A 27,832-nucleotide genomic window follows, 5' to 3' on the forward strand; every position below is an offset into this window, starting at 1 on the left:
AGGGCTGTGTTGTGATTTTTGATTTGCAAGAAATATGGACAGGAAGGTGTGTTTTGGTACCTGTTTGTGTTATCATTAATCCTTAGTACCACTTACATGGACCACAGTGGTTAAATTATCCTCTATAAAGTGATTTGAGATGTGGTATAGCAAACGGAACAGACGTCTGTGTTGTCCTGTGTGTCATTTTGTGCCACCTCCTTTAATGTGTTGGACAAAACAGTTAATGTGTGTAAGCCTCTGTTTTCTGTTTAAAATGAGGCCTATCTGGGCCTAAAATCTTGACCAATTAAAAATTTTGGAAAGTATATTTTAACAATTGGCCAGTGAAAGACAAAAGTAAACGTGTATGAACTGACTCTAAATTTTATTCTTTAAAACAGTTTCAGACTCATTTTAGAAAATGCCAAGTAGGAAATTTGCCGATGGTGAGGTGGTGAGAGGCCGATGGCCTGGGAGTTCACTTTATTATGAAGTAGAAATTCAGAGCCATGACAGCAACTCCCAGCTTTATATTGTCAAGTACAAAGATGGAACAGAACTTGAACTGAAAGAGAATGATATCAAGGTAAGAGCTTCTTTGCTTTGCCATTGGTGTGGTGTTTTGGCTCAGGGTGTGACAGTTCTGGCTCCTTTTGGAGGCAGAGTTCAGCTCCTGCTTTGTGCCAGATAATGATTTTGAATTTTGACTCATTAACCTGCCAAGAAGCTGGCAGGTTAATGAAGGCAGACAGTTACATAGTTAATTGACCTGGGTTTAGTTCTTTCTGTGATGGGGTGGTGGTGGAGGGTTGGTAAGGACACAGTGGGTTTTATGAAAGGCTCTCCAACGTTGGCAATTTTTCTGAGTAAAGTGACAAATATTTCAAGTGTAGTGGGCCATACAATCTTTGCTCACAATGCCTACCATGTTTTTATGTATTTTTAAAAATTGCTGGTTGGTTTAGACACTTTCATTTCATGAAAAAAGGCTGCTTTTGTCTTACAAAAGACGGCTTATTCATTGCTGCAGCATTTTTCAGTGACCTCCTCTGGTTGAGTCTCAGATGTGATGATTTTTGGGGCTGCCCTTAGAGCTAGTGATAGCCATTCCTGCCTGTGTCTTCTATAGCTCTTTGTTTCCTTCTCCCCCTTTAGCCTTTAACTTCCTTTAGGCAAAGGAAGAGTGGGTCTTCCTCCAGCTCTCCCTCCCGACGCCGAGGAAGTCGGTCTCGGTCACGCTCCCGGTCCCCAGGCCGGCCACCGAAGAGTTCCCGCCGGTCTGTCTCGGCTTCCCACCAGGCTGACATTAAGGAAATAAAGAAGGAAATCTTGGAAGTTAAATTGACTCCACTGGTATTGGTACTTGTGATTTAGAGTTCTTTATCCTAACATAGTAGTTGGCTTTCTCAAAAAGCTAAAGTGTTATGATCTTCCTCTTTATGTACTTATTTACTCAAATTATTTATTAATGTCCAAATGTCTTTGAAACACCACACAGAAGTGATGACTTTGGAAGATTGTATAAAAAATATTCAGAAGAATAGGAAATAGAATTTTGTTTTTAAGTATTAGTGAAAAATAATGTTTTCTAAGTTACTAGAAATGCTATCTAATAGTCTTGAGAAAGTGTTAAAATTTGAACTAGAAATAAATTATAGATTGAATTGAATCAGTTTTTAGTGTATAAGCAATCATGTATGAAATTAAGCCTATTACAAAAGTTTTTTTTTTTTTTTTTTTTTCCTGTCCTAAAGGGTTGCTATGAGTTGAACGGACTTGATGATCGTGGAGTTATTTTTTGGTTTTACTGTCATTGATTACTTTCTCTATTCAAAGATGAGGGTGTTAGTGAGATTGCTTTTCAAAGTATTGGTTGGAGAAGATGGGAGGGACTTGTGGGATGTCACAGACTGAGGGTTTTAGATAGTAGACCAAAAACAGACTGTCACCCTTAATTTTCTCTGTCCTGTAGATATTGTTTGTAGTTGCCCTTTTTAAGTTTAAAAATAAGAATGGCCTCCCAGTCTGTATTTTTCTGCATTATTTTTGTTGATGTAACATACTTTTTAATGTTGGCTTTCTTACTAATAGATACTTTTTTCTTTCTAAATTAACATTTTTATGGACAAATATTCTCAAGACCTAGAAACTAAACCCACTGCCATTGAGTCAGTTCCTACTCATAGCACCCTTGTATAGGGCTTCCAAGCAGAAAGCCTCATCTTTCTCTCAAAGACCACTTGGTGGGTTTGAACTGCTAACCTTGCTGTTAGCAGTCCAGTGTCACCAGCACCTAATTTTTTCATGATGATAGAGTCTTAAAAGTGGAATTGTTAGGCAGGTGGATAAAGCAGAAGGGAGACTTGATACATAACTATCAAATTGCTTTAAGAAAGTTTTATGCTTGTTTCAGTAGTACAAGGGGACTTTAAAAAGTTTGTGGAAAATGGAATGAAAAGATAATGAAAGTTTTCTACAGACCGTTTGAAGCCCCCTTGTATATAAATACTTATATTCTCATTCTGAATAGTATAATAATTTTTAGTTTGCCAATGTCATTGTCACAGTTTCAGCTTGCTGTTTTAATTTGCATATTGCTAATTGCTAGTTATTGAACATTTTGTGTACTACTGGGTCTCTTAAGGAGAGTAGTGTAGTGTTCGGGTAGTGTAGTAGTTACGAATCGGGCTGCGAACCGCAAGGTCAGCAGTTCGCAACTACCAGCTGGTCCGCAGGAGAAAGTTGAGGCATTCTGCTCCCATTAAGATTTACAGCCTCACTATGAGTCAGAATTGACTCCATGGTACACAGCCACCACTGGCTCTCTTAACCATCATTGGTCAGGTGATTTAGGTTAAGAAACAAGTGCTGCAGGCTACTTTTTTGGTTAATACTTTCATATTTAGCATTTAGTGATGATTATATTTTTGTAGTGTAACATATTGTAGTTTCGGTGACAGAAGAGCTCCTCACCAGTAGAGCCGTTGGCCAGCATGCATACATTGTGGGGCTGAGAATGGTACATTACACATGAAAGACCAACCTTAGGTTGTGTGTAGCTTTGCATATCACTTTATCATTTTTTTTTTTTTTTTTGATTCTCAGTTGTAATCTTTTGCAATAATTTGCCTCACTGTGTAAGTATCCTGTCACCGTAAGCTTACTCATTTAACGTAAGCGAACTGACTTAAAGTCAGCAAAGTTCAGGGTCGGTTGACTGTTATAGGAATATATTTGTGGTTACTATAGATAGTATTAGGAGTTCTGGTGTGGCACTGTGGGCTAATGCGTCAGACTACAAAGTCATTTGAAATGCAAAGCTGGTGGTTCAAGCTTACCAACTGCTCCTTGGAAACCCTATATAGGCTCGCTATGGGTTAGAATTGATTCAATGGCACTTAACAACAACATAGATATATTAGACTCCTGGTATGGCACTGTACAGTATGCACCAGACTGCTAACTGCAAAGCTGATGATTAAAACCCACCAGCTGCTCCTTGGAAACTATACAGGCCACTATGAGTTGGAACTGACTTGACAGCACTTAACAACAACATAGATTGTATGGTGTCCTGGTTTGGCACTGTAGTTGGTATAAACACTGGGCTGGTAACCGCAGGGTTGGCAGTTGAAACCCATCAGCTGCTCCTTGGAAAGCCTATACTGGGTTGTTATGAGTTGGAGCCAACTTGTTGTTGTTGTGTGCCCTGGAGTCGGTTCCGATTCATAGTGACCCTGTACAGGGTTTCCGAGGCTGTAAATCTTTACGGGAGCAGAAAGCCTCATCTTTCTCCCGTGGAACAGCTGGTAGTTTTGAACTGCTGACCTTGCGGTTTGCAGCCCTATTTGTAACTTGTTGTTGTTGTTAAGTGCCGTCGAGTCGGTTCCGACCCATAGCGACCCTGTACAGGGTTTCCGAGGGTGTAAATCTTTACGGGAGTAGAAAGCCTCATCTTTCTCCCGCGGAGCGGCTGGTAGTTTCGAACCGCTGACCTTAAGGTTCGCAGCCCGATTCGTAGCCACTACGCTACCAGAGACAGCAGTTAATCAACATGGATTTTATGGTTGTTGTTAGAGTGCTGTGGAGTCGGGTTCCAACTCATAGCAACCCTGTCTGTATAGGGCTTCTGAGGCTTTTTAAGTATTTGCGAGAACAGAAAAAGCCTCATGTTTATCCCAGATTGTATGGTGGACATTGTAAAGCTAGGAAGTGTAGCTTCTAGGGTGGCTTCATTTGCTGCTAAATGACTCATAGCTGCTTTAGTTGACTTAAGTAAATGTTGTGTATTACCACTGTTCAGTTAGTTCTTGATTTGAACTTCATACTGTACTTCTGCCCCACCAGGGTATACCTGCATTCTTGATTTGTTTTTCTCCTATTTATTAGAGCTTTTATTTTGTCAGTGACTAACAAAGGAGTAAAGTGATAGATTTTAACCATGTAATGCCTGAAAAATTTTTGCAAGTTAAAACACTTATGTTCATTCTGATAAGAAATCCCTTGTGTGCATTCAAGGCAAAAGATGGTATTTAGAGTGGAGACATAGAAAGGAAAAATTTGAGGTTAAATTATAACCAGGTAGCAATCATGTTCAGAAAACAGGAATTTTCTATGTTGTTAGTAATATTCCATAAGTAGTTATAATTCTTAATTTCCCACTATGAGCTACTTTTAGGACAGTGAATGTCCTTTCCTCTGTTTTAAATCAATTAATGAGATGACTTATCTATTTTTACTGTATCTGCCATTCATAGAAAATATTTTGAAGAGTATCTGTCATTGAACAATGAAATTAAAACATTGTCTAGTCGTTTTATTGGAAAGATGAAAGATCTTATATAGAAGTCTGTTCTGTAAGTAGTCTGAGAAATTCTAGTCACCTTTATTTCCCTTGATTTTTTAACAAAAATAGGCTGAAATTCTTCAGAATTACTCTGTGAAAATCTGTGGTGTTTTTAATTGCTTGATTTCCTGGTAGTCAGTTTTAATCACCATGTTCCTTTTTAATAAGTTATGGTTCTTAGAATAAAAATGTTTTCTGTTTTTCAACTTAGAAGCCATTTGGAAATAGTATCAGATACAACGGGGAGCCTGAGATCATAGAGAGGAACGATGTCCCTCACAAAAGCTTGCAGGTACGGAGCTGTGCTTTCTCATCACAGATAATTGTTCTCTTTGTTAAAGTGACTTTTCCTAAAGAGAAACACATTAAAAATGATAGTATTTTCTTATCTTTTAAAAAATTGTTTGTGTCCTTAAATTGACACTGTAACTTAAAAACTTATACTACTTATTGTTGAGAATATGTACAGCAAAACATACAGCAGTTAGTGATTTCTACATGTATATGAATGTAATTTAACAAATTTATTCTTATAGTAAACAGCAATACTGAGATGCTGAATAAATTTGTAGCATTAGTGATAATTGTTAATTACAGATATCTATTATTTTTTAACTAGGAAAAATTGCATTTGTCACAAGAAACTAGTTATATATCTACACAGTATAGCCTTCGTCCAAGAAAAGAAGAGATCAAATTGAAAGAAACAGATTCTAAGGAAGAAAAAGTTGTTACAAAAGGACCTGCGTCGTTGAGAACCTTTGATTCAACAGTCACAAAGATGAAGGAGTTAGAATTTGGAGGAGTACCTGGTAGGACTCCAAACTGGGTTGAGGGAGGGCTGGCAAGGGGAGTGAGTGGTATTTGCTGTCAGGTGGATAGGAGAGGACTCTACTAAGAAATCTGATGTAGGCAAGGAGATGAACCAGGTAGAAATTGGGGCTAAAGTCTCCTGTCAGAAGAACAGCAAATGCCTAAGGTTGGGAGCATTTTTCAGCATTATCACAGAGTAGGAGAAGTGCCAATGTGGGTGTATCTTAATATTTGACAACCTGTTGACAGAGAGGTGCAAAGAAGTGATAAGGTCAGTCTGACAGCTGTGCATAGGCAGGATTGTTGTTAAGTGCTGTCAAGTTGGTTCCAACTCATAGTGACCTTGTATAGGGTTTCCAAGGAGCTATTGGTGAGTTTGAACCACTGGGCTTGCGTTTCAAACCAACTTTGTGGTCCAGTGCATTAACCCACAGTGCCATACCAGGACTCCATAGTTATACCACGTCATCAAGTTGATTCCAACTCATGGTGACACTACCTAGGGTTTCTAAGGATGCAAATCTTTATGGGTGTAGAAAAGTCTCTTCTTTCTCCCATGCAGTGGCTGTTGGATTCAAACTGATGACCTTGCGGTTAGCAGCTTTGTAAACCACTATGCCACCAGGGCTCCTTGGAGTGGGTAGCATGGTGGGCATTGCCTCAGGCATAAAAAAATGAGGTCTTGTCTGCTCTGCCTGCTGGACTGCTTGATCTGGAATGTGCCAAGATTTGGTTATTAAGTGGGTGGAATTGCTGAAATTTTATAAACTAGTAAAGGAAAATACTTCTTGGCTAAATGGTTCAAAATCCTCCATGGCGTAATTCCTTTGTATTTTGTCAGTTATAACCTTGACTAGCTGGTCTGTTGGTGTCCATGTGCATCGCTGAAAATTAGTGCATGTGCTTTGTGATTGTGATATTTCAATTGTTAGAAACCTAGGGTTACAAAGTTTTTGTTAAGGAGTATGGTGGTTCCATGTGATAAGCACTGGCCTGCGAACCACAACGTCTGAAGTTCAAGACCTCCTGCTGCTCCAAGGGAGAAAGATGAGGCTTTCTGTTTTCACAAAGATTTAAGCCTTGGAAACCCTATATAAGTTGGAACTGACTCAGTGGCACTCAATAACAATATGGACAATTTTTTTTTTTTTGGTCTCAAAAACAGAACAGGCTGATAATTGCTAGACTCTCTAATGCAGTTAGTTGGAATTTCAACAGCTTTACTTCTCTCAATATGACATTTTAAATGTTCTAGGGCTTGGCTTCTCACATAGAATTGAGCTGTTCTATGAGGGTGCCCTTCTTTCTTACTGGTTGCTTATGCACTGGAAGAGGTAGGTAGAGGCTAGGAGTTGCTCAGGGTACATTAGAAATCAGTTTCAGGCAGTTGCCTAGACTTGAGTTCTGACCTTAAAATAACAAAACAAAACAAATGATTCTTTAAAACAACAACAAAAAAAGAAATTGAACTTGGCTGAAATTTGATTTGCAGGTGCGTGCTGCTTAATGCTAGGCCTGCCTGTCTTCCTTGTCATGTTGCTGTTGATGTGTAAGCAGAAGGACCCCAGCCTTCTCAGTTTTCCTCCTCCTCTGCCAACTTGGTATGATTTATGGGAAAACAGAGTATTTGGGGCTTACCTTCTCTGGTTTTTTCTTCAAGCTCTGTTCTACCTACTGCCAGTTGGAAAGGTAAGCTTTTGTTAGTAGAACACAGTAGTGTTGTGACGTTTTCTTCCCTTTTCTCACATGTTCATGTAACTAAATTTGTAGCAGTTTTAAGGCTAGAAACTGTCCTTGTGCTAATGACCAAACTTGGTTTTGAGGAGCCACTGTTCCTGTAACACTTGCTTAATAAGCAGAACTGTAAAAATTGAGATTTCTTGCATAACTTTTTAAGCCATATAGAAAAGTATAGTCTTGTTTTGCAAGCTACAAAAAGAAAGGGGGGAAAAAATTCTTAGTGTTTGTCATTTCAGATGAGGATTTTCAATGATTAGTAGATAACTACTGAGCCCAAATGGATTTTAGGCTGTATCTTGTACTTTAAAAAATATATAGATAAGTACACACACACATATCTATTTTAGACCTGCTAGTGTTTACCCCTTTCAAGAGTGTGTCAGCATTTTATGTCCTTTTCAAACTCAGTTGTTCTCATTGCTTAGAGTAGTTCTTTTTCTTCATTCAGTAGATTAATTTACTTAGATATATTGAAAGGAACATGAGCTTCCCTAAGGAGTGAATAATTTAAAGATCTTACTCTTACGGTTTTGCTAGTTAGCCAACTGTCGTAAACCAGGGGATCAGCTTTACTAGGTGTTTTGGATGAGTGCTTTGGAATCCCACCTAAGCTTTATTGGTCTTAATGAGGATTGTTGTGTTCTGGACTGTCAGGCATTTTTATGGTGTAAATTTGTAGTAAAAATCACAAAGTCAGATTAAGATAAACGAGTTCAAATGAGATAATATTTATTGAGAAGGAGTTTTGATAGTTAAACATACATAGTTGCAGACTGAAGTCAACACAGTATTCAATGGATACCTATATGTGCCTTTTGAAATTAACGTGAGGATCTCAAGCAGGTTTTACATTTCCCCTCTCATATAGCTAGTGAAAGGATGCAGTAGCTTAGCCCAAGACACATAATACCATACTAGCATTTTACAGTTCAAAAAGAATCACTTCATTTCTAGTTATTTTGGGGAGTAAAATGTGGCTACTATTGGGCAAGTGGGCTTTTAATTTTAACTCACCTGTGTAAGTTGGGTGTTTCTGAGTACCTTTTGTGAGGTGTCACTGTGTTAAGTGCTGTGTGTGATCCAGAATGAAGAGATGGCCCCGATCCATGAAGGACTCACAGTCTTTTTGTGGAGATGCAAGAATCACTTGAAATGGTTAAATCACTCGATGAGTGTGGCAGTATGAAGGGGCTTAAAAAAGTTCGTGGAAAAACGGAATTGAAGTTAGAGAAATTTTTCCATGAACTTTTTGAAGTCTCTTATATAAATAACAGAGCAAGTAAGTGTATGAGCCCATGTCATCAAGCAGCACATGGGTCATAGCAGCCTAGGAAGACCCAGGACATAAAAGTGAACTTTGTATACTTAGGTGTTGTTGTTGTAGTTGTTAAAGTGCAATCGAGTTGGTTCTGACCCATAGCAACCCTGTTGTATAGGGCTCCTGAGGAGTGGTTGGTGAGCTTGAACCGTTGCCCTTGCGGAACTAACTGACTTTGCAGCCCAGTGCGTTAACCCATAGCACTACACCAGGAATAGGACCTCATAGTGTTTACTCTATTTTGTGAGTAGCAGGAAGCTACTTAAGATGTCTGCGCTAGGGAGTAAATATATCTAATGTTATTTTAAGCACATTTAGTCCTATGGAGTTCTGGTGTGGTGCTATAGGATAAGCACTGGACTTCTAACCTTAATGTTGGTGATTCAGACCCACCAGCTCTACTTGGAAACCCTATACAGGGTTGCTATGAGTTGGAATTGACTTGGCAGCACTTAACAACAACAGTCCTGTGGTGATGCACCATATGGTTAGAGTTAGGATGGTGCAGTGTTGGTACTGCTGTAGTCTCAATATGCTGAGAAAGGATAACTAGATTTATATGTAAGGTAACATTTCTGAGGTGGAATGGCTTTGTCAAAGGGTTTGCTATTAAGACTTTTGAAACATAGTACTAAATTTTCCTTTAGAAAAGATGACCCTACTTTTGGACATGTTGAAATTTACATGATGTTAGAAGAAGATATCTATACAATGGGGACTCAAATTTTTTTTGAAAAATTCCATACCTTTTAATTTCATTTTCTAAGAACGTTTTGAAGCCTTATTATAAATCATCTGTACTTATGTTAGTGATGTTAGAAGACACACACATATATGCAAGTAGATAAATGTGATGATAAAGTATTTTTAAATTAAAAAAATTTTTTTTTTTTTTAAGGTTGTAGAAGGAACACCTCTTATTGATGGAAGAAGACTCAAGTATAGAATAAATGGTGATTTTTTTTTTTTTTTTTTAAAGAACTTTATTGTTGTTAGCTTAAACTTTCACATTGTACTGTTTTTTTTTTTAAAGTTTTTATTATAAACTTAGTGATAGTTTACATGGAAGAACACCAGCTTTACAACCATTGTTTCATTGCAATGATTGCAATCTCCGTGCATCATCATTCAACAGTATTTGTTTCCATTCCCTCTGTTTTTTTTTTTGGCGGGGGGTGGGGTGGGGTGGGGGGTGTACACAAGAACACTCAGGAATATATAATAATTTAAAGAACCAAAGGGCCCATTGTTGTAAGCTTGCCTCCTGGCTGTCAGCACCCAGTCACTCTCTTTTCATGAGTCCAGAGTCCTTAGCTGCTCCCTCTCTCCATGTCTTCATCTCTGCCTCCATCTCTGGTGTCTCTGCTTCTCTGGTTAGGGTCCTGCATTCTGCTTGTGCTCTTCTCTCTTGATGGTCCTAGGGTCCTCTGTTTCTGGACTGTAAGATTAACTACTCCCCCGTTTTTGCTACAAAACCTTTACAGTTATGACAGTTGCAATTAGTCATGATAACAATTACACAGTATTGAATCATAAGAATCTTATCTCCATTTCTTTTCATCAGACCCTTCTTGACAAGATAAAAACTATTTATTGGTGACTCTTATTATCCTCTGCACACTCTTAAAAGTAAACTCCCTCCTGAAACCTTGTAAGCCAGTCACTTCGTGCCTTTATCGCCCCCCCTCATTGTAGGTGGTTTTTATTGTGCAGTGCCGTCGAGTCGGTTCTGACCCATAGTTATCCTGCATAGGGTTTCCAAGAAGCAGCTGGTGAGCTTGAACCTCCAATCTTGCAGTTCAAATGGCTTTGCAGTCTGGCGCATTAACCCACAGCGCCACACCTAGAACTCCTTTATTTAGGTAGCCAGTGGTCTAAGTTGCCCATCCCTGTCCTTTATATATGGAGCTCTGGTAGCGTAGTGGTTACGAATCGGGCTGTGAACCACAAGGTCAGCAGCTGCTCTGTGGGAGAAAGATGAGGCTTTCTGCTCCCGTAAAGATTAACAGCCTTGGAAACCCTGTGAAGGGTCGCTATGAGTTGGAACCAACTCCATGGCACATAACAACAACAACAACAACATCCTTTATACAGAGGGGATAGGATTGATACTTGATGTGAAGACTCCTTCCTTCTGTGATGGTGTTTTGAGCTACTACATCCATGAGTATGAGGAGCTCGGGTAGCGTAGTGGTTATGATTCGGGCTGTGAGCTGCAAGGTCAGCAGTTTGAAACTACCAGCTGTTCCGCGGTAGAAAGATGAGGCTTTCTGCTCCCGTAAAGATTTACAGCCTTGGAAAACATGTACAGGGTCGCTATGAGTCGGAACCAACTCCACGGCGCATAACAACAACAACCTCCATGAGTATAGGTCAAATTCATCAAATTGTAGCAATTTATACTCATTTCTTTGATCAAGAATTGTTTTTTTTATCATCTTCTAGTTGAGTTCTGATTATCAAGCCATTGAGCCTAGGTCAAATGGGTACTATTTGCAAGTTTGGGCATTCTTGTGCATCTCCCCTCACTTCATATTGGCTGGATGCTTCACGCTCAGCTCTAGTCCTCTGTGGCTATGTCCTTGTCCATGGGCTCACGTATCTCCAGGTCTCACCACACTTTGAACCAACCAGCCCTTCCTCTTTTCTCTCTCATCTCCAGGTCAGCGGGAGTCAATGGAACATGGTTGAACTCAGCCCTTTTCTTCATTGCTGTCTTTGCCCCTTGTTTTAAAATTCAATGTTGAATATAGAAGAGTAGTAGATAGCAAATGATCTCTAGTCCACAGAGCATGCAGATAGACTGTTTACACTTGCAAGCGCATGTAGCAGTGCTGCCATATAAAGGAGCATAACCTCTCAGGCATTCTTTCTCGTTATCCTGTTTTATTTCTCAGTAGCATTTATCACTCTGAAATAATTTTGTGTGCGTAGTTCATCCTCTTGAGTCTTCACCACAGCCTGCGCAGCGCTACACTTCAGTGGGCTTCCTCATGTAGCCACACCCACTCTGCTTCAGCCAACTGTCTTCAGGGCTGTCCTGTGAGTGAATGTGTTACTCTCTCTTCTTGGTACCTTTGCCTGGAAAGCTTTCCCCTGAATGTTTGATGGCTGGATTTTTCACCTGTTCTCTTTCTGCTTAAATGTACTGTCTTTAAGAAACCTTCAGGTCACTGTCCTGTTTTATATTCTTTACAGCCTTGGAAACCCTGTACAGGGTCGCTGTGAGTCGGAACCGACTCCATGTCACACAATAACAACAACAAATGGTGGTTATATTTCTTGATGATAGTGCATTGTGACCTCCCACCTTACAATGTTGCTTTCTAAACAGGGGCTTGGTTGTGTTCCTTTTGGTGCCTTGTGCCAGGAAAACTACTGGGTACTGGGTGATTAAATTAACTCACTAATAAGTACACATGTGAATGTGAGGTAGTCATCTCCCTGGTAATCTCAGGAGACAAATGGGCAGACGTTATTCCCCTTTTCTTGATCTGGGCACTTCCCATGGAAAGAGTATGCTCTAAGGGAGTCTGTCCAAATTTGCCGTTTTGAAGACTATTTTAAGGTTCAAGTACCTTGCTTTAAAGAAATATATCTACATTGGTATCCTGAAATCATTTTCCTGAGGATTACATAATAATTTATGGTCTTTCTTACCCTATCCTTTCTTAACTTTGGAATACTTTTAGTTTAGTAACTTACCTAGTATCTACTCTGAAATTGCTCTACTTTGGAGCCAAGACATGTTTTAGTTGTCTTGAAGTAAATAAAGTATCTAATCCAGGTCACTGCCTAAGCCTCAGTGGATGCTTAGTCCTTATTTGCTGCTACTCTTGTATTTTCTGTTTCCATTGATGAAATTCTTTGACTGATAGAGCAAGCTTGAGAAGCTATCTTTGGCAGCCTCCTCTCATCATGTTGCGTGTACAGCGCCAGTGGAACTGACTGGGGAGAGGTGGTTTGTTTACTTTTTGTCCCCAGGTCTCTCCATAGTAGAGTTTTGTAGGTTTCTCTCTAGAGTACTGATTCACATTTTTTCTAGGTATCTTACTTTGTTTTGTATCCCTTTGAAGGATATCTATGCTGGGAAATTGAGCCGCGTGTTTGGACACGAAGGTGTTGGAGTTGAGTAATAGCTGGAATAGTTGCTTGATTCTTTTTTATAAATTTCCTCATCTAATTATTCGGATCTTAGAATTGTTTATTTTCATGAGATTTGTAAACTAGAGATTCCTAAGAAATGTTGACTATTTTTAGTGTACGTAAAAAATCTCCCATTCTTTTTTCTTTAATATTCTTAGGCTTGATGAAAGTTACACTTGAAAAAGTCAAAGTTAAAAATAGTATACTAATACTCTTTGGCGTAAACTTGCTATGTGAAAAATGCAATTTAAATGCTAAATAAATCAGAGTATTCATTCATCTTATATTATAAAACTTTTATTTTAGAATTCTTATAGCTAGATCATGGTTACTTATTTTCTGTTTGGCTTATCCAAACACAGATTTGATGACTTACTCAAAACCTAGCTCTTGCAGGCACTTATCTCCTAAAAGCAAAACTCTTCAGCCAAAAGAAAAAGTGGATTATCCACTGAGTCTTTGCGTACCAGGCTGGCAAGGAATGAAAGCTCCCCATGAAGCTTTGCAGGGTGTGTTTTAATTTGGAATTGATGTACATGGCTCTGGCTTTAGCAAGCCCCATTGATGGCTTCCTGTCTGTCAACTGGTGACCCCTTTTCCTTTGTGATTTAGGAGATGTTTGTCCTGCGGCTTCTACTTTGAGTAGGGTCTGGAGGTCTGTTTTCTTCAAGGTAGACTATGACCAGAATCTTTTGAAGACATTATTGACAAGTTAGTTCAGGTATAAAAGATTACCCTATCATTAGGTAATGGAATTACACTTTAAAATGTGTGTTTGGCTCAGCTCTGTTAATTTTTTGCCATTTGGCTTTGTGGCTAAAGGTTTAGATTATGTGAATTTTGAGATTCCTTTCAAGTATTTAACATTAGTGAATTTCAGTGTACTCTCAGCTGTCCTATAATTAAAGTAGATAATGACCATTTATATCAAAAAGGAATAAGTTAAATATGCTAAAGTAGTTGAGAAATTGTGCGAGAGATGCAGTATTACACTGAAGATCTATCGCAGGGTCAGTGATTTTTTGCATATTTGTGCATATTTAATCTGAATGAAATTCACTTAAAAAATAACATTTTATGCTGGTATGTATCTTGTATAAAGTCTGCATTAACATGAATTTTCTTTTTTCTTATTTGTACAGGATTCTATGCTTTTGTCTTAACATCTGTAGTCATTGGAGCATCTTACTTCTGGGGTGTGGAGTTTCGCTATGTCTACGACCATTTCCTTCAGTTTGCGCTGGGGGCGATTGTGTTTTCCGTGGCCTTGAGTATTTATCTCTACGTGAGGTCTTTGAAAGTGCCCAGGAATGAACTGTCACTTGCTAGCTCTGGTGAGCAGCATACATGGGTTGGCCGAATGTAGCCTAGAGCATGAACTTAATTTTATGGGAGATGAAGAGAAATGAGGGAAAAAATTAAAAAGATAAAATAGAAATTAAAAAATGAATTTAAAGGGAGAAAAGTCTTTGATTTTCCCCTCACTTTTGGCCTGATAATTTATGACAAATATTTTTTGTTCAAAATGGTAAATAGCTGATTTAAAAAAAAAATAAGATAAAACAATAAAGGCTACACATTGGTTTATTCTAACCTAAAGTATTAAACATATGGAAAAAATTAATTTCTTAATTTAGAAATAATTGTAAGTCTACATTAAAAGAAAAAAAAAAAATTCAGTTCCCTTAAAATTGGGGAATCTGACAACATGAGCCCCCATGCTTGCATAGTTTTGACCCTTCTAGAGGGCCAGTATTCCCCATTCCCTTTGACTCTTGTCAGCTCCAATAGGCAATGGAAGGAATCTGGGTGGAGCAGTGGCTAAAGTCTTGACTGTTAACCACAAGGTTGCTGCTGGTTCCTACTTAACTAGATGCTCTGTGGGAAAATGATGTGGTTAGGTTCCATTGAGTTGTGCATGGTGACCCCATTTGACAGACTAGAACTGCGTCACAGGATTGCCTGTAGTTTCATTTTTATTGGAGCAGATTGCCTGCCAGGCCTTTCTCCTGTGGAGCCTGTTACGTGGGTTGGAACTACCAACCTTACAGCTAGCAGCCAAGTACTTAACTACTTTGCCAGTGGGGCATGTCTAAAGATCATGACCTTGGAAATCCTATGGGGCAGTTCTTTGTTCTGTAGGATTGCTATTGTCAGAATTTACTCAACAGCACTATGGGTTTTGATTTGTTTTTTGATGTGTTAGCAATTGAATTGTGACCCATGAATAATAGTGCACTATTTAGAGCTTGTAATTGGATTTGGCCTACAATTTAGTAAAAATGTTTCCCATCTCAGGAAATGCTGTTTATGATTTCTTCATTGGTCGTGAATTAAATCCTCGAGTTGGTGCTTTTGATCTCAAATACTTCTGTGAACTGCGCCCCGGATTGATTGGATGGGTATGTTTTTTTTGTTGTTGTTGTTGCTATTAAATTTCAATTCTGTAGTACTAATTTTGCATTTAGAAAGAATTATAAACAATTTCAAACTAAGCAGTAGGTGGTATATTTTTAGCGATAAAGCTTTCTATAAATCTTTGTACTTAAAGAAAAATATTTTCTTACTGTAAATATGTTTCAGAGTTTTAGGATATTCCTACATAAGCAAAGTGGTAATGTAGATGAGTTTATATTAGAAAAATGCTTTTTCTTCCTTTTTAAAAATTTTTATTTTGAACCAATTTTAGACTTAAAAGAAAAGTTGCAAAAACGTCTCTTTATCCTTCACTCACCTTCCCCTAATTTAACATCTGACATACTAACCATAGTTAATTACTCAGAACAACAAATGAACATTGTTATATAGTGAGTCCCCAGATAATGAACGAGTTCTCTTCCTTTTTGTCTTTTAAGTCTAATTAGTGTGTATTTTGGAAAAGTTAGGTACAGTTCAAAAGTTTGTTAGGATATAGTATACCCACTCCTTACTTACTGACTTTGTTAGGTTCCAGTGACAGCACTGTTATGTGAAAATTGACTTTATGCAAAAAATGGATGATAACTACATAATTACATAACTGCCAAATTATACCATCATGTAACTGCCAAATCACTACGATAATGACCCAGACAAATTGACACACAGCTTTAACTATCGCAGCTAGCATTTCACTTGACCATCACATCAGTATTTGTTATTGCTAGCTGTAGGTCGTTAATGTCCCTAATAGATTGTAGATTTTTTTACTGTTGTTGTAAATGCAGAATGTCAGAGAATGAGATAGTTGATAAATGAGGAGTAGGTGATAGAGGGAACTTCAGATTCATGAGAAAATTCCATATTCTTTTAATTCCCCTTTTCTACAAACTTTGAAGTCCCCTTGTATAGTGTATCTTTTTATGCATAAAAACATTAAATATTTCCAGATGTACTAAAACATTATGTACTTAAAAAACAATAGTGTTTTGTTTGTTGCAAAGTACCACCCATTTGTTACTATACATCATTTTATATACCTCCCATTTTGAGTATACTAGTCATTAAAGGGATGGATTTGTTAACTGTGGGATAGACACAAGTTGGATGTCTATGACTCAGGGACTGCCTGCAGTAGTTTTAAGTAAACCAACAGACCTTACTCAGATTTCACTAGTTTTTCTACTAATGTTTGTCATTTTTCTGTTCTAGGATTTTCTCCAGAATCTTACATTGCATTTAGTTGTTTTTTCTTCTTAGTCTCCCCTAGTCTGTAAGAGTTCCTTAACTCTTCTTTGTTGTTCATGAACTTGATACTGGTCAGTGATTTTGTAGAAGTGCCTGCAGTTTGGATTACTCCACTTTTTCCTCAGGTTTGTTGTAAGGGTTATGAATTTTGGGTAGGAGTAGCACAGAAATGATGGTGTGCCCTTCTCCATTTGTTCCATCCAGGTTTCATGAAGCTGAATGGCCTTATCACTGCTGGTTTTCCTTGTAGTAGGTGGTTGCCACTCTCTCAGCTGTGAAGGGATTGTCTTTCTAATTGTAGCTGCTAAGTATCTCTGGTGAGAAACAGAGACTCTACTTTCTTCTTTTATTTTCAGGTGCTTATTAATTTGGTGATGCTTTTGGCTGAGATGAAAGTACAGAAACGTGGTGCTCCATCCTTAGCAATGATTTTGGTTAACAGTTTCCAGTTCTTGTATGTGGTGGATGCTCTTTGGAATGAGGTAATTAATTTTTAGAGCTGGCCTTGGAGCTAGACTGAAATGAGTGGAGATCTTCTTACTTACAATGAGGGCAGCAACCTGGCTGAAAGGGAGGGGGGAAAAGGGTGGGGATAAAGTGAGACCCTCCATGGGGAGGCACTTAGCTGACACACAGTAAGTGCTAAGAAATGGTATGTGACTTTTAGAATTTTGATGTTAATTTCATTTATACCAGCTGTTCTTTTAGATGTTGTAGATTTAAGATATGTGGATTTTAGCATTTGGTTTTGTGGTGGTGACAAATTCATTTAAATAAAATTGATTGGCTTAGTTGTTACAGGATGTGCAAATGGATAGACATATTAGATAGATACCTTTGGCTTGTCAGAAGGCATCTAGTTTGTAAATAATGGGGAAAATATTTATTATTCGTGTTTCAAATATATAAGCACTGATCTAGCTGGATATGAAATGAAAAATTATGATGCATTGGGAGAGCTAGTTTAAATAAAGCTAAGTTTCCAACTCATGATTTTTCTCAAGACATTGGTAAGTTGTCAACATTTTCTATTGAAGACTAGTGTTTTTTTTTTTTGTTGTTGTTGCACAACTAAACCTGTATATTTAAAAAAAAAATGTTTTCCTATTTTACAGCTATTTTATCATCTTCATTGTTAGTGTTAAGTGCCGTCAAGTCAATTCTGACTTAAAACAAACCTGTATAGGTTTTCCAGGAGTGACTGGTGAGTTTGAACCGCTGACCTAGTGGTTCAAACCGACCTTGCAGTCCAGAGCTTTATCCCACAGTGCTACACCAGCACTCGTTGTGAAGTGCTGACCTTACAGTTCAAATGGCTTTGCAGTCTGGCGCATTAACCCAAAGTGCCACACCAGGACTCAAATGGAGTTTTCTTTCAATTTAAAAAGAAAATTGGCAAATATGTTATTATTTTGGGAAACTTTTTATTATGAATGAGTAAAAGTTTACAGACAGACATCATCAGTTTGTTACCCAAGAAACCTCATACTTCATTTTATTGCAGTTATCCCATTTTCTCCCTGTGATTCCTATTTCCATTCCATTCCATCCTCCCAACCCCTCTGAAACTTGCCCTCAGTTAAATATTGCCCTTTTGACCTTGAATGGTTGACCATTCCATGGTCAGCACACCTCCACACCTCACTGGTGTTGTCCCCCTATGTACCTATCTACTGCTCGGTAGAAAATTGAGCCACAAAGATGTTCTGTTCTGGGCCGAGGGTAGTAGTTTGTATTCCTTCAGTCTCTTCCTGACCAGTAAGCCCGATCTTTTTACAGTTTTGAGTTTTGTTCCACATTTTCTACTACGCTATTGGGGACCTTCTGATCCCTTTCGTAGCTGTCGGTCGTGGTAGGCAGGCATCACTTAGTTTTGGTCTCAGAGTCATGTAGGTCAATGTTCATGTGATCCAGTAGTCCATTGGACTAACTGATTCCAGGCATCTTCAGTTTTCATCACTCTTCTTTCTACTGTGCATGGAGAAATGAACACTTGACATCTTAGACAGCTGCTTGTGAGCTTATAAGATCCCTGTCGCTATCGACCAAAGTAGGGTATAGAACATTGTCTTGGGTATGTTCTGTGTTATGCCAGTTGACTGTAGTGTTCTATGAAACTGTGGTCCTGAGACCTTAGGCCCAGCAATTTAGGAAACCCAACTTTGAAATGTTACAAAACAAATTTTTATGTAAGTCTGTGGACATTTTGAGAGAAGGCCCCTTTCTTTTGAGGCTGTGGTACTTTAAAAAAAAGATTTTAAAGATTTTAAAAGTCTACTCAAAGTTAAATGTGTTTTTTTAATGTTTTATTGTATATTATATGATAGTTTACATGGGAAAATATTAGTTTTACATTCATCCTATTGTATATACTATTGTATATATTGTTTCACTGCCATGATTTCAGTCCCCTCCATGCATCATCAGACAATCAAAGGGTATACCCTCAAGCCTATCCCTCATCCTCTTTGGGTCTAGAGCCCCCAGCCACTCCGTCTCTCCACGTCATTGTCTCTGCCTCCATCTCTGGTGACATTGCTTCTCTTCATAGGGTTGCGTACTCTGTTCTTCTTAAATGTGCTTTTGAAATTAAAAGCAAACACCTCTTTTATAAATTCACTTATTGCCAGTGTATGTTATTCTGGTACCATATAAATAAATAGTTCCCAAGAAGCAGGTAGATGAAATTTTGTAAGTCCAATGATATTTCACTGTTGCTGTTACGCTGTTGATTTATTGCCTTGGATTATTTTGAATTCCCCCCCCCCAATAGCTTCTCAATTAGTGATTCTTGATAGTTTATTCCTTCTAGCTTTTTATCATGTAGTGTTAGTAATTTTTTAATTGGCTTATAAATTCCTATTTTTTATGACTTTTGCATGTTTTTAGACTCTTGAGGTAATACTAGAGTATCCGTAGGAATCGATGATTGTAGTGGGTTATACGTTGGGTTGCTAATCTCAAGGTCAGTAGTATGACTCTGTCAGCTGCTCCTTGGGGAAAAGATTAGGCTTTCTGTTCGTTCCTCTAAAGGTTTATCACCTCAGAAAGCCTATACGGGGTCACTACAAGTCTGAACCAACTTGATGGCACATAACAGTAGCAGTAGTACTAAAGGATTGGAATTTAGAAGCTCTTTGTTGCTTTTGTATATTATCAGTATCTCAGCCAGGCTCTGATGAGCTGCTTTTTTTTTTTTTTTTTTTTTAAATTTATGTTTTATTGTTGAGCCCATATACAGCACAGCAAAACAGACTAATTCAACTGTTCCACAGGTATAATCCATTGATGTTAATTACATTCTTTTTTTTTCTTTTTCTTCTTTCATTATAATGATTACAATCCCCTTTTTTGATGTGCCCCCCAATACACATGAATATATAATCATTTAAGCAACGAAAGGACACATTTTGCAAATCAGCCCCCTGCCTGCAAGCACACAGCCTTTCTCTTTCCATGAGTCTAGAGTCCTCAACTGTTCTCTCTCTCCATGCCATCATCTCTGCCTCCTTCTCTGGTGTTACTACTTCTCTGGTTAGGATCCCAAATTCCATTGCACTCATGCTGTTCCCTCTTGATGGTCCTAGGGTCCTCTGTTCCTGGGATGTAAGATTAACTACTCTTCCCTTTTCGTTTCACATCTACCTTTACAATTGTGATAATGGCCATTAGTCACAATAACACTTACTATGAAATCAAAAGAGCCCTATCCCCATCTTTCGCCTGACCCATCTAGACAAGATGGAAACTATTCAGTGGGGATTCTGCCTTCCCCTGCACACTCTGAAACTGAATTCCCTCCTGAAAACTTGCAAGCCTGCTACTTCATACCTTTGTAGCACACCTCCCCCCCCCCCATTTATTTTAGGTATCCAGTATCTGAGGTGCCTGTCCCTAACAATCCTGTGTACTGAAGGGATCAACTTGATTCTTGATTTGAAGATGCTTTCCCTCTTGGTTTTTATATTCTGTGCTTTTGCATCTACATGCAGTAGCACAGCGTTCATCAAATTGTAGCAATTTACACTTGCTTTCTATATCAAATTTCTTTATCTTCCTCTAGTGGAGATTTGAACTAATGAGCTGCTTTAAGAAGTAACTTGGTTTTATGATTTTCTTTAGCATCTGGCGTGCAGCTGAGCAGTTTGTAGTACTTACTAACTTTCGGTTGACTGATAGAAAATTCCTTAAGGACACTGAGAGAAGACCAGTTGTGAAGGCCCCAATGAGCCCACTGGGATTGGGGTTCCTGTTATGTCAGCCTCTCAGAATTGTCCGCACCGTGGACCCCCAACTGGTCCTTTCTGTCATCCCTGGGGCTGCCTTCCTCTGCTCTCATCTTTGTATCACCTTCTGATGTTTTTTTTTTTTAAGTTTTTATTGTGATTTGAGTGAAAATTTACAGTGCAGATCATCAGTTTTACATTCAACAAATCATATACTTTGTTTCATTACAATGATTATAATCCCCTCCATGTACCATCAGTTAACAGTGTTTCTCTCTATTCATTTTAGATTTTTTTAAAAACTCAGGCATATATAATAATTTAAACTACCAAAGGTCACATTCTGAAAGCCTGCCTCCTGGCCGCCAGCTCTCAGTCCCTCTCTTTCCATGAATCTAGAGTCCTCAGCTGCTCCCTCTCTCTGTGTCACCACCGCTGCCTCCATCTCTGATGTCGCTGCTTCTCTGGATAAGGTCTTGCCTTCGCTTGTGTTCTTTCCCCTTTATGGCCCTAGGGTCTTCTGTTTCTGGAATCTAAGGTTGACTGTTCTCCTGTTTTTGTTATAAAACTTCTATCTTTACAATTGTGACAGTCTCAGTTAGTTGTGATAACAATTACTCATTGTTTAATCATGAGAATCTTATTTCCATCTCTTTTCACCAGACCCAGCTAGCTAGACGAGATGAAAACTATTCAGTGGGGATTCTGTCTTCCCCGCACACTCTTAAACTAAACTCTCTCTTGAAACCTTATAAGCCAGTCACTTTGTGCCTTTATTGCCCCTCATTTTAGGTAGCCAGTGTCTAAGCTGCCCATCCCTATCTACCCCGTGTACAGAGGGGATAGCATTGATACTTGATATGAAGACTCTTTCCCTCTCTATTGGTATTTTGCGCTACTACATTCATGAGTATAGGTCAAATTCATCAAATAGTAGCAAAGTTACCATTGTTTCTATTATCCAAAAAAAAAAATTTTGTTTTTTAAATTGTCTTCTAGTTGAGTTCTGATTGTCAAGCCATCGAGCTTGGTCATATGGGTACTATCTGCAAGTTTGGGTGTTCTTGTGCTTCTCCCCGCACTTCATATCAGCTGGATGCTTCACTCTCAGCTCTAGCCCTCTGTGGCTATGTCCTTGTACATGGGCTGAGGAGTCCCCAGATCTCTCACCACACTGTGGACCAACCAGCCCTTCCTCTTCTCTCTCATCTCCAGGTCAACAGGAGTCTATGGAAGGTGATTGAACTCAGCTCATTTCTTCTTGCTTCTTTTCCCCATCTTCTACTCACCAGCTGACCGAAGTGGTCACCAGCATTATTATGTGCCTACTCATGTGTTCCCTTGGAGTTTCAGGCTTAGAGAGGGGTTTGTCCTGAAGGGACTTGATTGCTTGCCTTGATGGCTCTCTTGTGAACAACTTGTTTATTCTTGTAGTAGCCAATCAGACTGCCATTTTTGTTTTCACCTGTTTTAGGGCCCTGATTGGTGTCATAGGTTAAGCAGTTCATACCTACTGGCTGCACTGCAGGGGAAAGATGAGGCTGTCTCAGACCCCCCTTAGGAGCACTGTGTCCTATAGGGTCACCATGAGTCAGAATTGACTTGACTGCAATGCGGGTGGGTATTCAGTTTTGGTTTAGGGAACCAGATTCCGGATCTTAAGAGCTTCTGTGAATAAGAAATAGGCCCTCAGCAAATAAGGGCCTAGAGTTTGTGACCTCATTGTTTCCTGTTTCATGGTCTTTTTGTTTTCTGGTAAGTACTGTCCTTGGATTCATTGAGATATCACTTAATTTCTCTATGGAGAATTTCTTGTGGTTCTTCAAAAGGACATACTGCTCCCATTTTTATTCCAGTGATTGGGGTTGGAAGCAGTTTAAGGACACTCAAATTAGACCTCTGCAGACCCAGCGGTCCACCACTTGTCTGTCAGTTTGTCGTACTTTGGTGGCTTTTGAGTTGCTGTGATTCTGGAAGCTATGCCATAGGTATTTCAAATACCAGCAGGGTCCCCCATGGTGGACAGTTTTCAGTTGAGCTTTCAGACGAAGACTGGGAAGAAGGAGAGACGAATTACTTCCGAATATTTCAGTCACTGAAAAGCTTATGAATAGCTAGAAAATGAGCCCCTCAGGTTGGAAGGTACTCAAAATATGAATGGTGAAGACCTGTCTCCTTTAAGTAGAGTTGACCGTGATGACGCTAATGGAATAAAGCCCGGGGGAGTAAGGCCCTCAGGACCTTCATTTGCTGATGAGGCACAACTCAAAATGAAGGAGAAACAGCAGCTGTAAACATGGAGTGTATGAATCTATGAAGAAAAAATTCAAGCCTTGACTCTCATTAGTGGATAGTGGATTCTCTGGGCAAATTATTGAATGTTGCAAAAAGCATCAAAAGAAGATGGAAGGAATACACAGAGTCACTGTACCAAAAAGAAATGGTTGCTATTCAACTATTTAAGAGGTAGGATATGATCAGGAACAAATGACACTGAAGGAAGAAGTCCAAGGTGCATTGAAGGAACTGGCAAAGTTCAAGGCACCAGGAATTGATGGAATAAAAATCGAAATCTCTCAAGACAGTAAGGCAGCACTGGAGTCACTATTCCAAGAAATATGAAAGACAACAATCTGGCCAACTGATTGGAAGAGATCTGTATTTGTGCCCATTCCAAAGAGAGGCGACCCAACGGAATGCGGAAATCATCAGAAAATCTCATTGATATCCCATGTGAGTAAAGTTTTACTAAAGGTAATACAGAAATGGCTGCAAGTATACATTGACAGAGAACTTCCAGAGGTTCAAGCTGGATTCAGAAGAGGCCATGGAACGAGGGATATCATTGCTGGTGTCTGATGGATCTTGGCTGAAAGCAGAGAATACCAGAAAGATGTTTATGTGTACTTTATTGAGTACACAAAGGCTGTTGATTGTGTGGATCATGACAAGCTATGGACAACATTGCAAAGTATGAGTATTTCTGAATACTTAATTGTGTTCATGAGAAATCTATACATGGACCAAGAGGCAGTTGTTCTAACAGAACATGGGAATGCTGAATGGTTTAAAATTAAGAAAGGTGTGCGACAGGGTTGTATTCTCAACCTTTATGCTGAGCAAATAATCCAAGAAGCTGGGTTATATTAAGAAAAGTGTGATATCAAGATTGGAGGAAGGTTCATTAACAACCTGCGATATGCAGATAATCCAACCTTGCTTATTGAAAATGAAGAGGGCTCAAAATACATACTTCAGTATGGATTACATCTCAATGTAAAGAAAACAAAAATCCTTGCCACTGGACCAATAAACAACATTCTTATCAATGGAGAAAAGATTGAAGTTGTCAAGGACTTCATTCTTCTTGAATCAGCCATCAACACGCATGGAAGCAGCAGTCATGAAATCAAACAACCGTATTGCATTAGGCAAATCTGCACAAGACCTTTTTAAAGTGTTGAAGAGCAAAGATGTCAGCTTGAGGACTAAGGTGCGCCTGACCTAAGCCATGGTATTTTCAGTAACTTCATATGCATTCAGAAGCGGGACAGTGAATAAAGAAGAACGGAGAAGAATTGATGCTTTTGAGTTACAGTGTAGGAGGAGAATTTTGAAAGTGCCTTGTACTGCCAAAAGAACCAACAGATCTGTGTAGGAAGAAGTGCAGCTAGAGTGCTCCTTGGAGGCCAGGATGGCCAGACTTTGTCTCTCACACTTTGGACATATTGTCAAGAGGGACCAGTCGCTGGAGAAGGATATCATGTTTGGTAAGGTGGAGGGTCAGAAAAAAACAGGAAGACCCCCAGTGAGATGGATTGGCAAAATGGCAGCATCATTGGGCTGAAGTGTGGCAATAATTGTGAGGTTGGCCCAGGATTGGGCAATGTTTTTGTTTTGTTGTGCCTAGGGTTGCTATGAGTTGGTACCAACTCAGTTGGCACCTACCAACAAAAACAACAGACCCAGCGGTAACCTGGCTCAGGGTACTTGCTTATGCCAACTTCTTTCCAAAGGGGTTGTACTTTTATTAGTTTACTGTGGGAATTTAAGGTGGTCAGTTACCATGCCTGTTGGGTAAGTTAACTTTTCTCTGTGGGAAATTTATATAAGAAGCTAAATTATGATCAGAACTGAGTTGGCATACATGGAATTAAAACAAAAGGAGTTGCTAATCTTTTCCTTCAGCAAACCATCTTTTGAACACTAATTTTATGATCTTGTGGAGAGAGAGAGACTTCAAATTCTAGGATGTTCACACAGTTAATTCAACAATTGTTGCAACATTAGTCCCTGTGACTAATGGGATAGGAGATCGGAAGGCAATGTAGAGAGGCCAGGATGCTGCTGAAGAAGGCTGTTCCAGGAGAGAGCATCCTTGGCAAAGGGAAGAAGGTCTGAGAGGCACTCATTTGGATGATTTCAGGATCATGGAGCAAGAGTAGGGAGTGACAGGTGATGAAGTGGACAGAATGCCTCGGGGTGATATACGTGCCGGGGCCAACAGATCCCTTCTTTATTTTTTCAGTTTTGTTTGCTGTACCCTTCCATCTCCCTGTCTGTATTGGTTGTATATGCATTGGTACTTCATTTGAATACTTTAAACAGAAATACTTCCCCTCAAGCTTTTTCTTCTTGTACTCCTACAGGAAGCAGTATTGACAACCATGGACATTATCCATGATGGATTTGGATTCATGCTGGCTTTTGGAGATTTAGTGTGGGTTCCATTTATCTACAGCTTCCAAGCCTTTTATTTAGTCAATCATCCAAATGAACTATCTTGGCCAGTTGTTTCTGTAATCATTGCTCTGAAACGTGAGTATTAATTTCATTTTTTGTTATGCTCTGATATTTACATATTTATAACATGTACCTTTAGCTCAAGTGGTATAGTTTGTGATTGATCAGTAAGGAGATATATTCTGTGTCTTGCAAAAAGAATGATGCTTCATGCTTAGCTTCTACAGTAGCTCTATAAAAAGGTAATTTGAAATAGACCATTATTTAATATATGAAAAATTAAGTTTGTATTAGTAACAATGTAACTTCTATTAGGTGCCTGCTTTTTTGTAGGCGCCTTAAAAAATAAAATTGTTTTTTCCTGCATAGAATTTACATTGAAATACTTGTGAGCACTTTAAAGAGGACCTTACAGCTAAAATATGATGGGATTTAAGACGGGTAGAAAGAACCTGTCTCTGGAACATCAGTATCAGATTTAATGGAAGAGGTGGTATTTGAGCTGAGCTTCGAATTTTAGTAAAAATGAAATGTGGAGAGAATTCCAGCTGAGGGAACAACTTGAGTTTAGGGGGCTGTGGTGCTAATTGGAAGGCGTGCTTGGGAACTAGTGAGTAAAGTCTGACAGGACTAACGTCAGTTGTGGAGTCTTGGTTTGGTGCTGTAGGATAAGCACTGGACTGCTACCTGCATGGTCGGTGATTCAAACCCACTGGCCACTCCTCTGAAACCTTCATAGGGGTTGACTCCATGGCATATAGCAACATTAATTTTAACACTTTGAAATTTTGAATAAAGTTGCAACTTGTATGTTCAAAATGGGATTCGGCATTTATTTATGTGCAAGATGTGCTGTTAGTAGATTTAAATGACTGCTGTATGACTAAAGTGTTCATGTGATGGTCAGTGGGTTCCATCATTGGTAGATGTAATCTGGAATGCTGATTGAATACACTCAGCTCTAGTGCTGACTTCATTGTAATGGGGACCATCTCAGAGTTATTCACTGATATAGCTTTTATTAGTTTACTGTGGGAATTTAAGTATTTTAGTTTTGTCCTCCAGCACATCGTACGTCGATCCTGAAATTAGTTTGTAGTAAAATTTCAGGATACTTAGAATCTTTGGACATTGAGAGTTTTTGAATTTCTGGAAATCAGACTATTCTTTGCTTTGGAAATTTCATCAGAGCACAGAGATAATCTCTAAGTGACAATACTGATGATTTTTTTTTTCTAAAATCCTGTTAATATTAGATGGTAGTTAAATTAACATGTATACTTTAAAAAAAATTTACAGTTTGTGGATATGCAATTTTTCGGTGTGCAAATTCTCAGAAAAATGCCTTTCGGAAAAATCCCATGGATCCAAGGCTTGCACGTAAGCATTGATTTTTTTCCTTGATTTTTTTATTTACATTATATAAATATTTGTTTCTGTTTATATAGATCATTAAAATATTTTGTTTTAATCTAGACTTAAAAACCATTCATACTTCAACGGGAAAAAACCTTCTAGTTTCTGGATGGTGGGGCTTTGTTCGCCACCCCAATTACTTGGGTGACCTCATCATGGCCCTGGCTTGGTCCCTCCCTTGTGGTAAGCACTTAAGAAAATGTAAACTTGACGTTTCTGTCAGCTGCCTAGAAGATACCTGTGTCCTTCGATGGTGTGTGGGATCCCCAGAAGCCTTGGTGTCTCCCTGAACCTTCTTGGGCTTGCCCATAGTAACAGCTGCACTGTGTTCTTTTGGCTGTTTTGTTCTTGTTGTTAGGTGCTATTGAGTCGGCACTGACTCATAGCGACCTTATGCACAGCAGAATGAAACACTGCCTCATTAAATTTCAGGGCAAATGTTATGATTGTCGTGGATTGTTAGATGGGATCATGTGTCTTCTCTGTATGGCTGTTGATTCAGATACTCCCTTCTGCCACCCACCAGGGGGATTTTCCTATAAACTAGATGTTCTTCCCATTATTGGAGACAATGAAGCAATCTTAAGGTTGATTTTTGCAGCTTTTGGGGGAAAGCAAGCAAATTTGAATATTGTATAGTGATCATGAAATATCTAATACCACTTACTATTATTACCTACAGGTTTTAACCACGTGTTGCCTTATTTCTACGTGACTTACTTCACCATATTGCTTATCCATCGAGAAGCTCGGGATGAGCACCACTGTAAGAAGAAGTATGGCTTGGCTTGGGAAAAGTACTGCCAACGGGTACCATATCGCATATTTCCGTATGTTTACTGATTCTCGTATGGTGTATTTAAAAAATGCTTCTGACATCCCAGCTACTGTTTGCAAAAACAGAAACAAAAACAAAACAACAAATCCCCAAAGAGC

The 27,832-nt window shown here is 38.9% G+C and overlaps 1 protein-coding gene across 1 annotated transcript; it reads left to right on the forward strand.

Annotated features, from left to right (window-relative positions):
• The first annotated feature begins 391 nt into the window (after nt 1-391).
• Nucleotides 392-27,739, forward strand: LBR (lamin B receptor). Its single transcript, XM_006871137.1, has 13 exons — nt 392-568; nt 1,138-1,341; nt 5,040-5,120; nt 5,448-5,640; nt 7,134-7,330; nt 9,598-9,652; nt 13,988-14,179; nt 15,144-15,247; nt 16,868-16,993; nt 25,387-25,555; nt 26,780-26,860; nt 26,957-27,079; nt 27,579-27,739. The coding sequence occupies exons 1-13, from the start codon at nt 404-406 to the stop codon at nt 27,737-27,739; spliced, it is 1,851 nt and encodes a 616-aa protein (XP_006871199.1). The 5' UTR covers nt 392-403.
• Nucleotides 27,740-27,832: the final 93 nt, after the last annotated feature.

Source organism: Chrysochloris asiatica, unplaced genomic scaffold (genome assembly GCF_000296735.1).
Source record: "Chrysochloris asiatica unplaced genomic scaffold, ChrAsi1.0 scaffold00161, whole genome shotgun sequence".
Lineage (NCBI taxonomy): Eukaryota > Metazoa > Chordata > Mammalia > Afrosoricida > Chrysochloridae > Chrysochloris > Chrysochloris asiatica.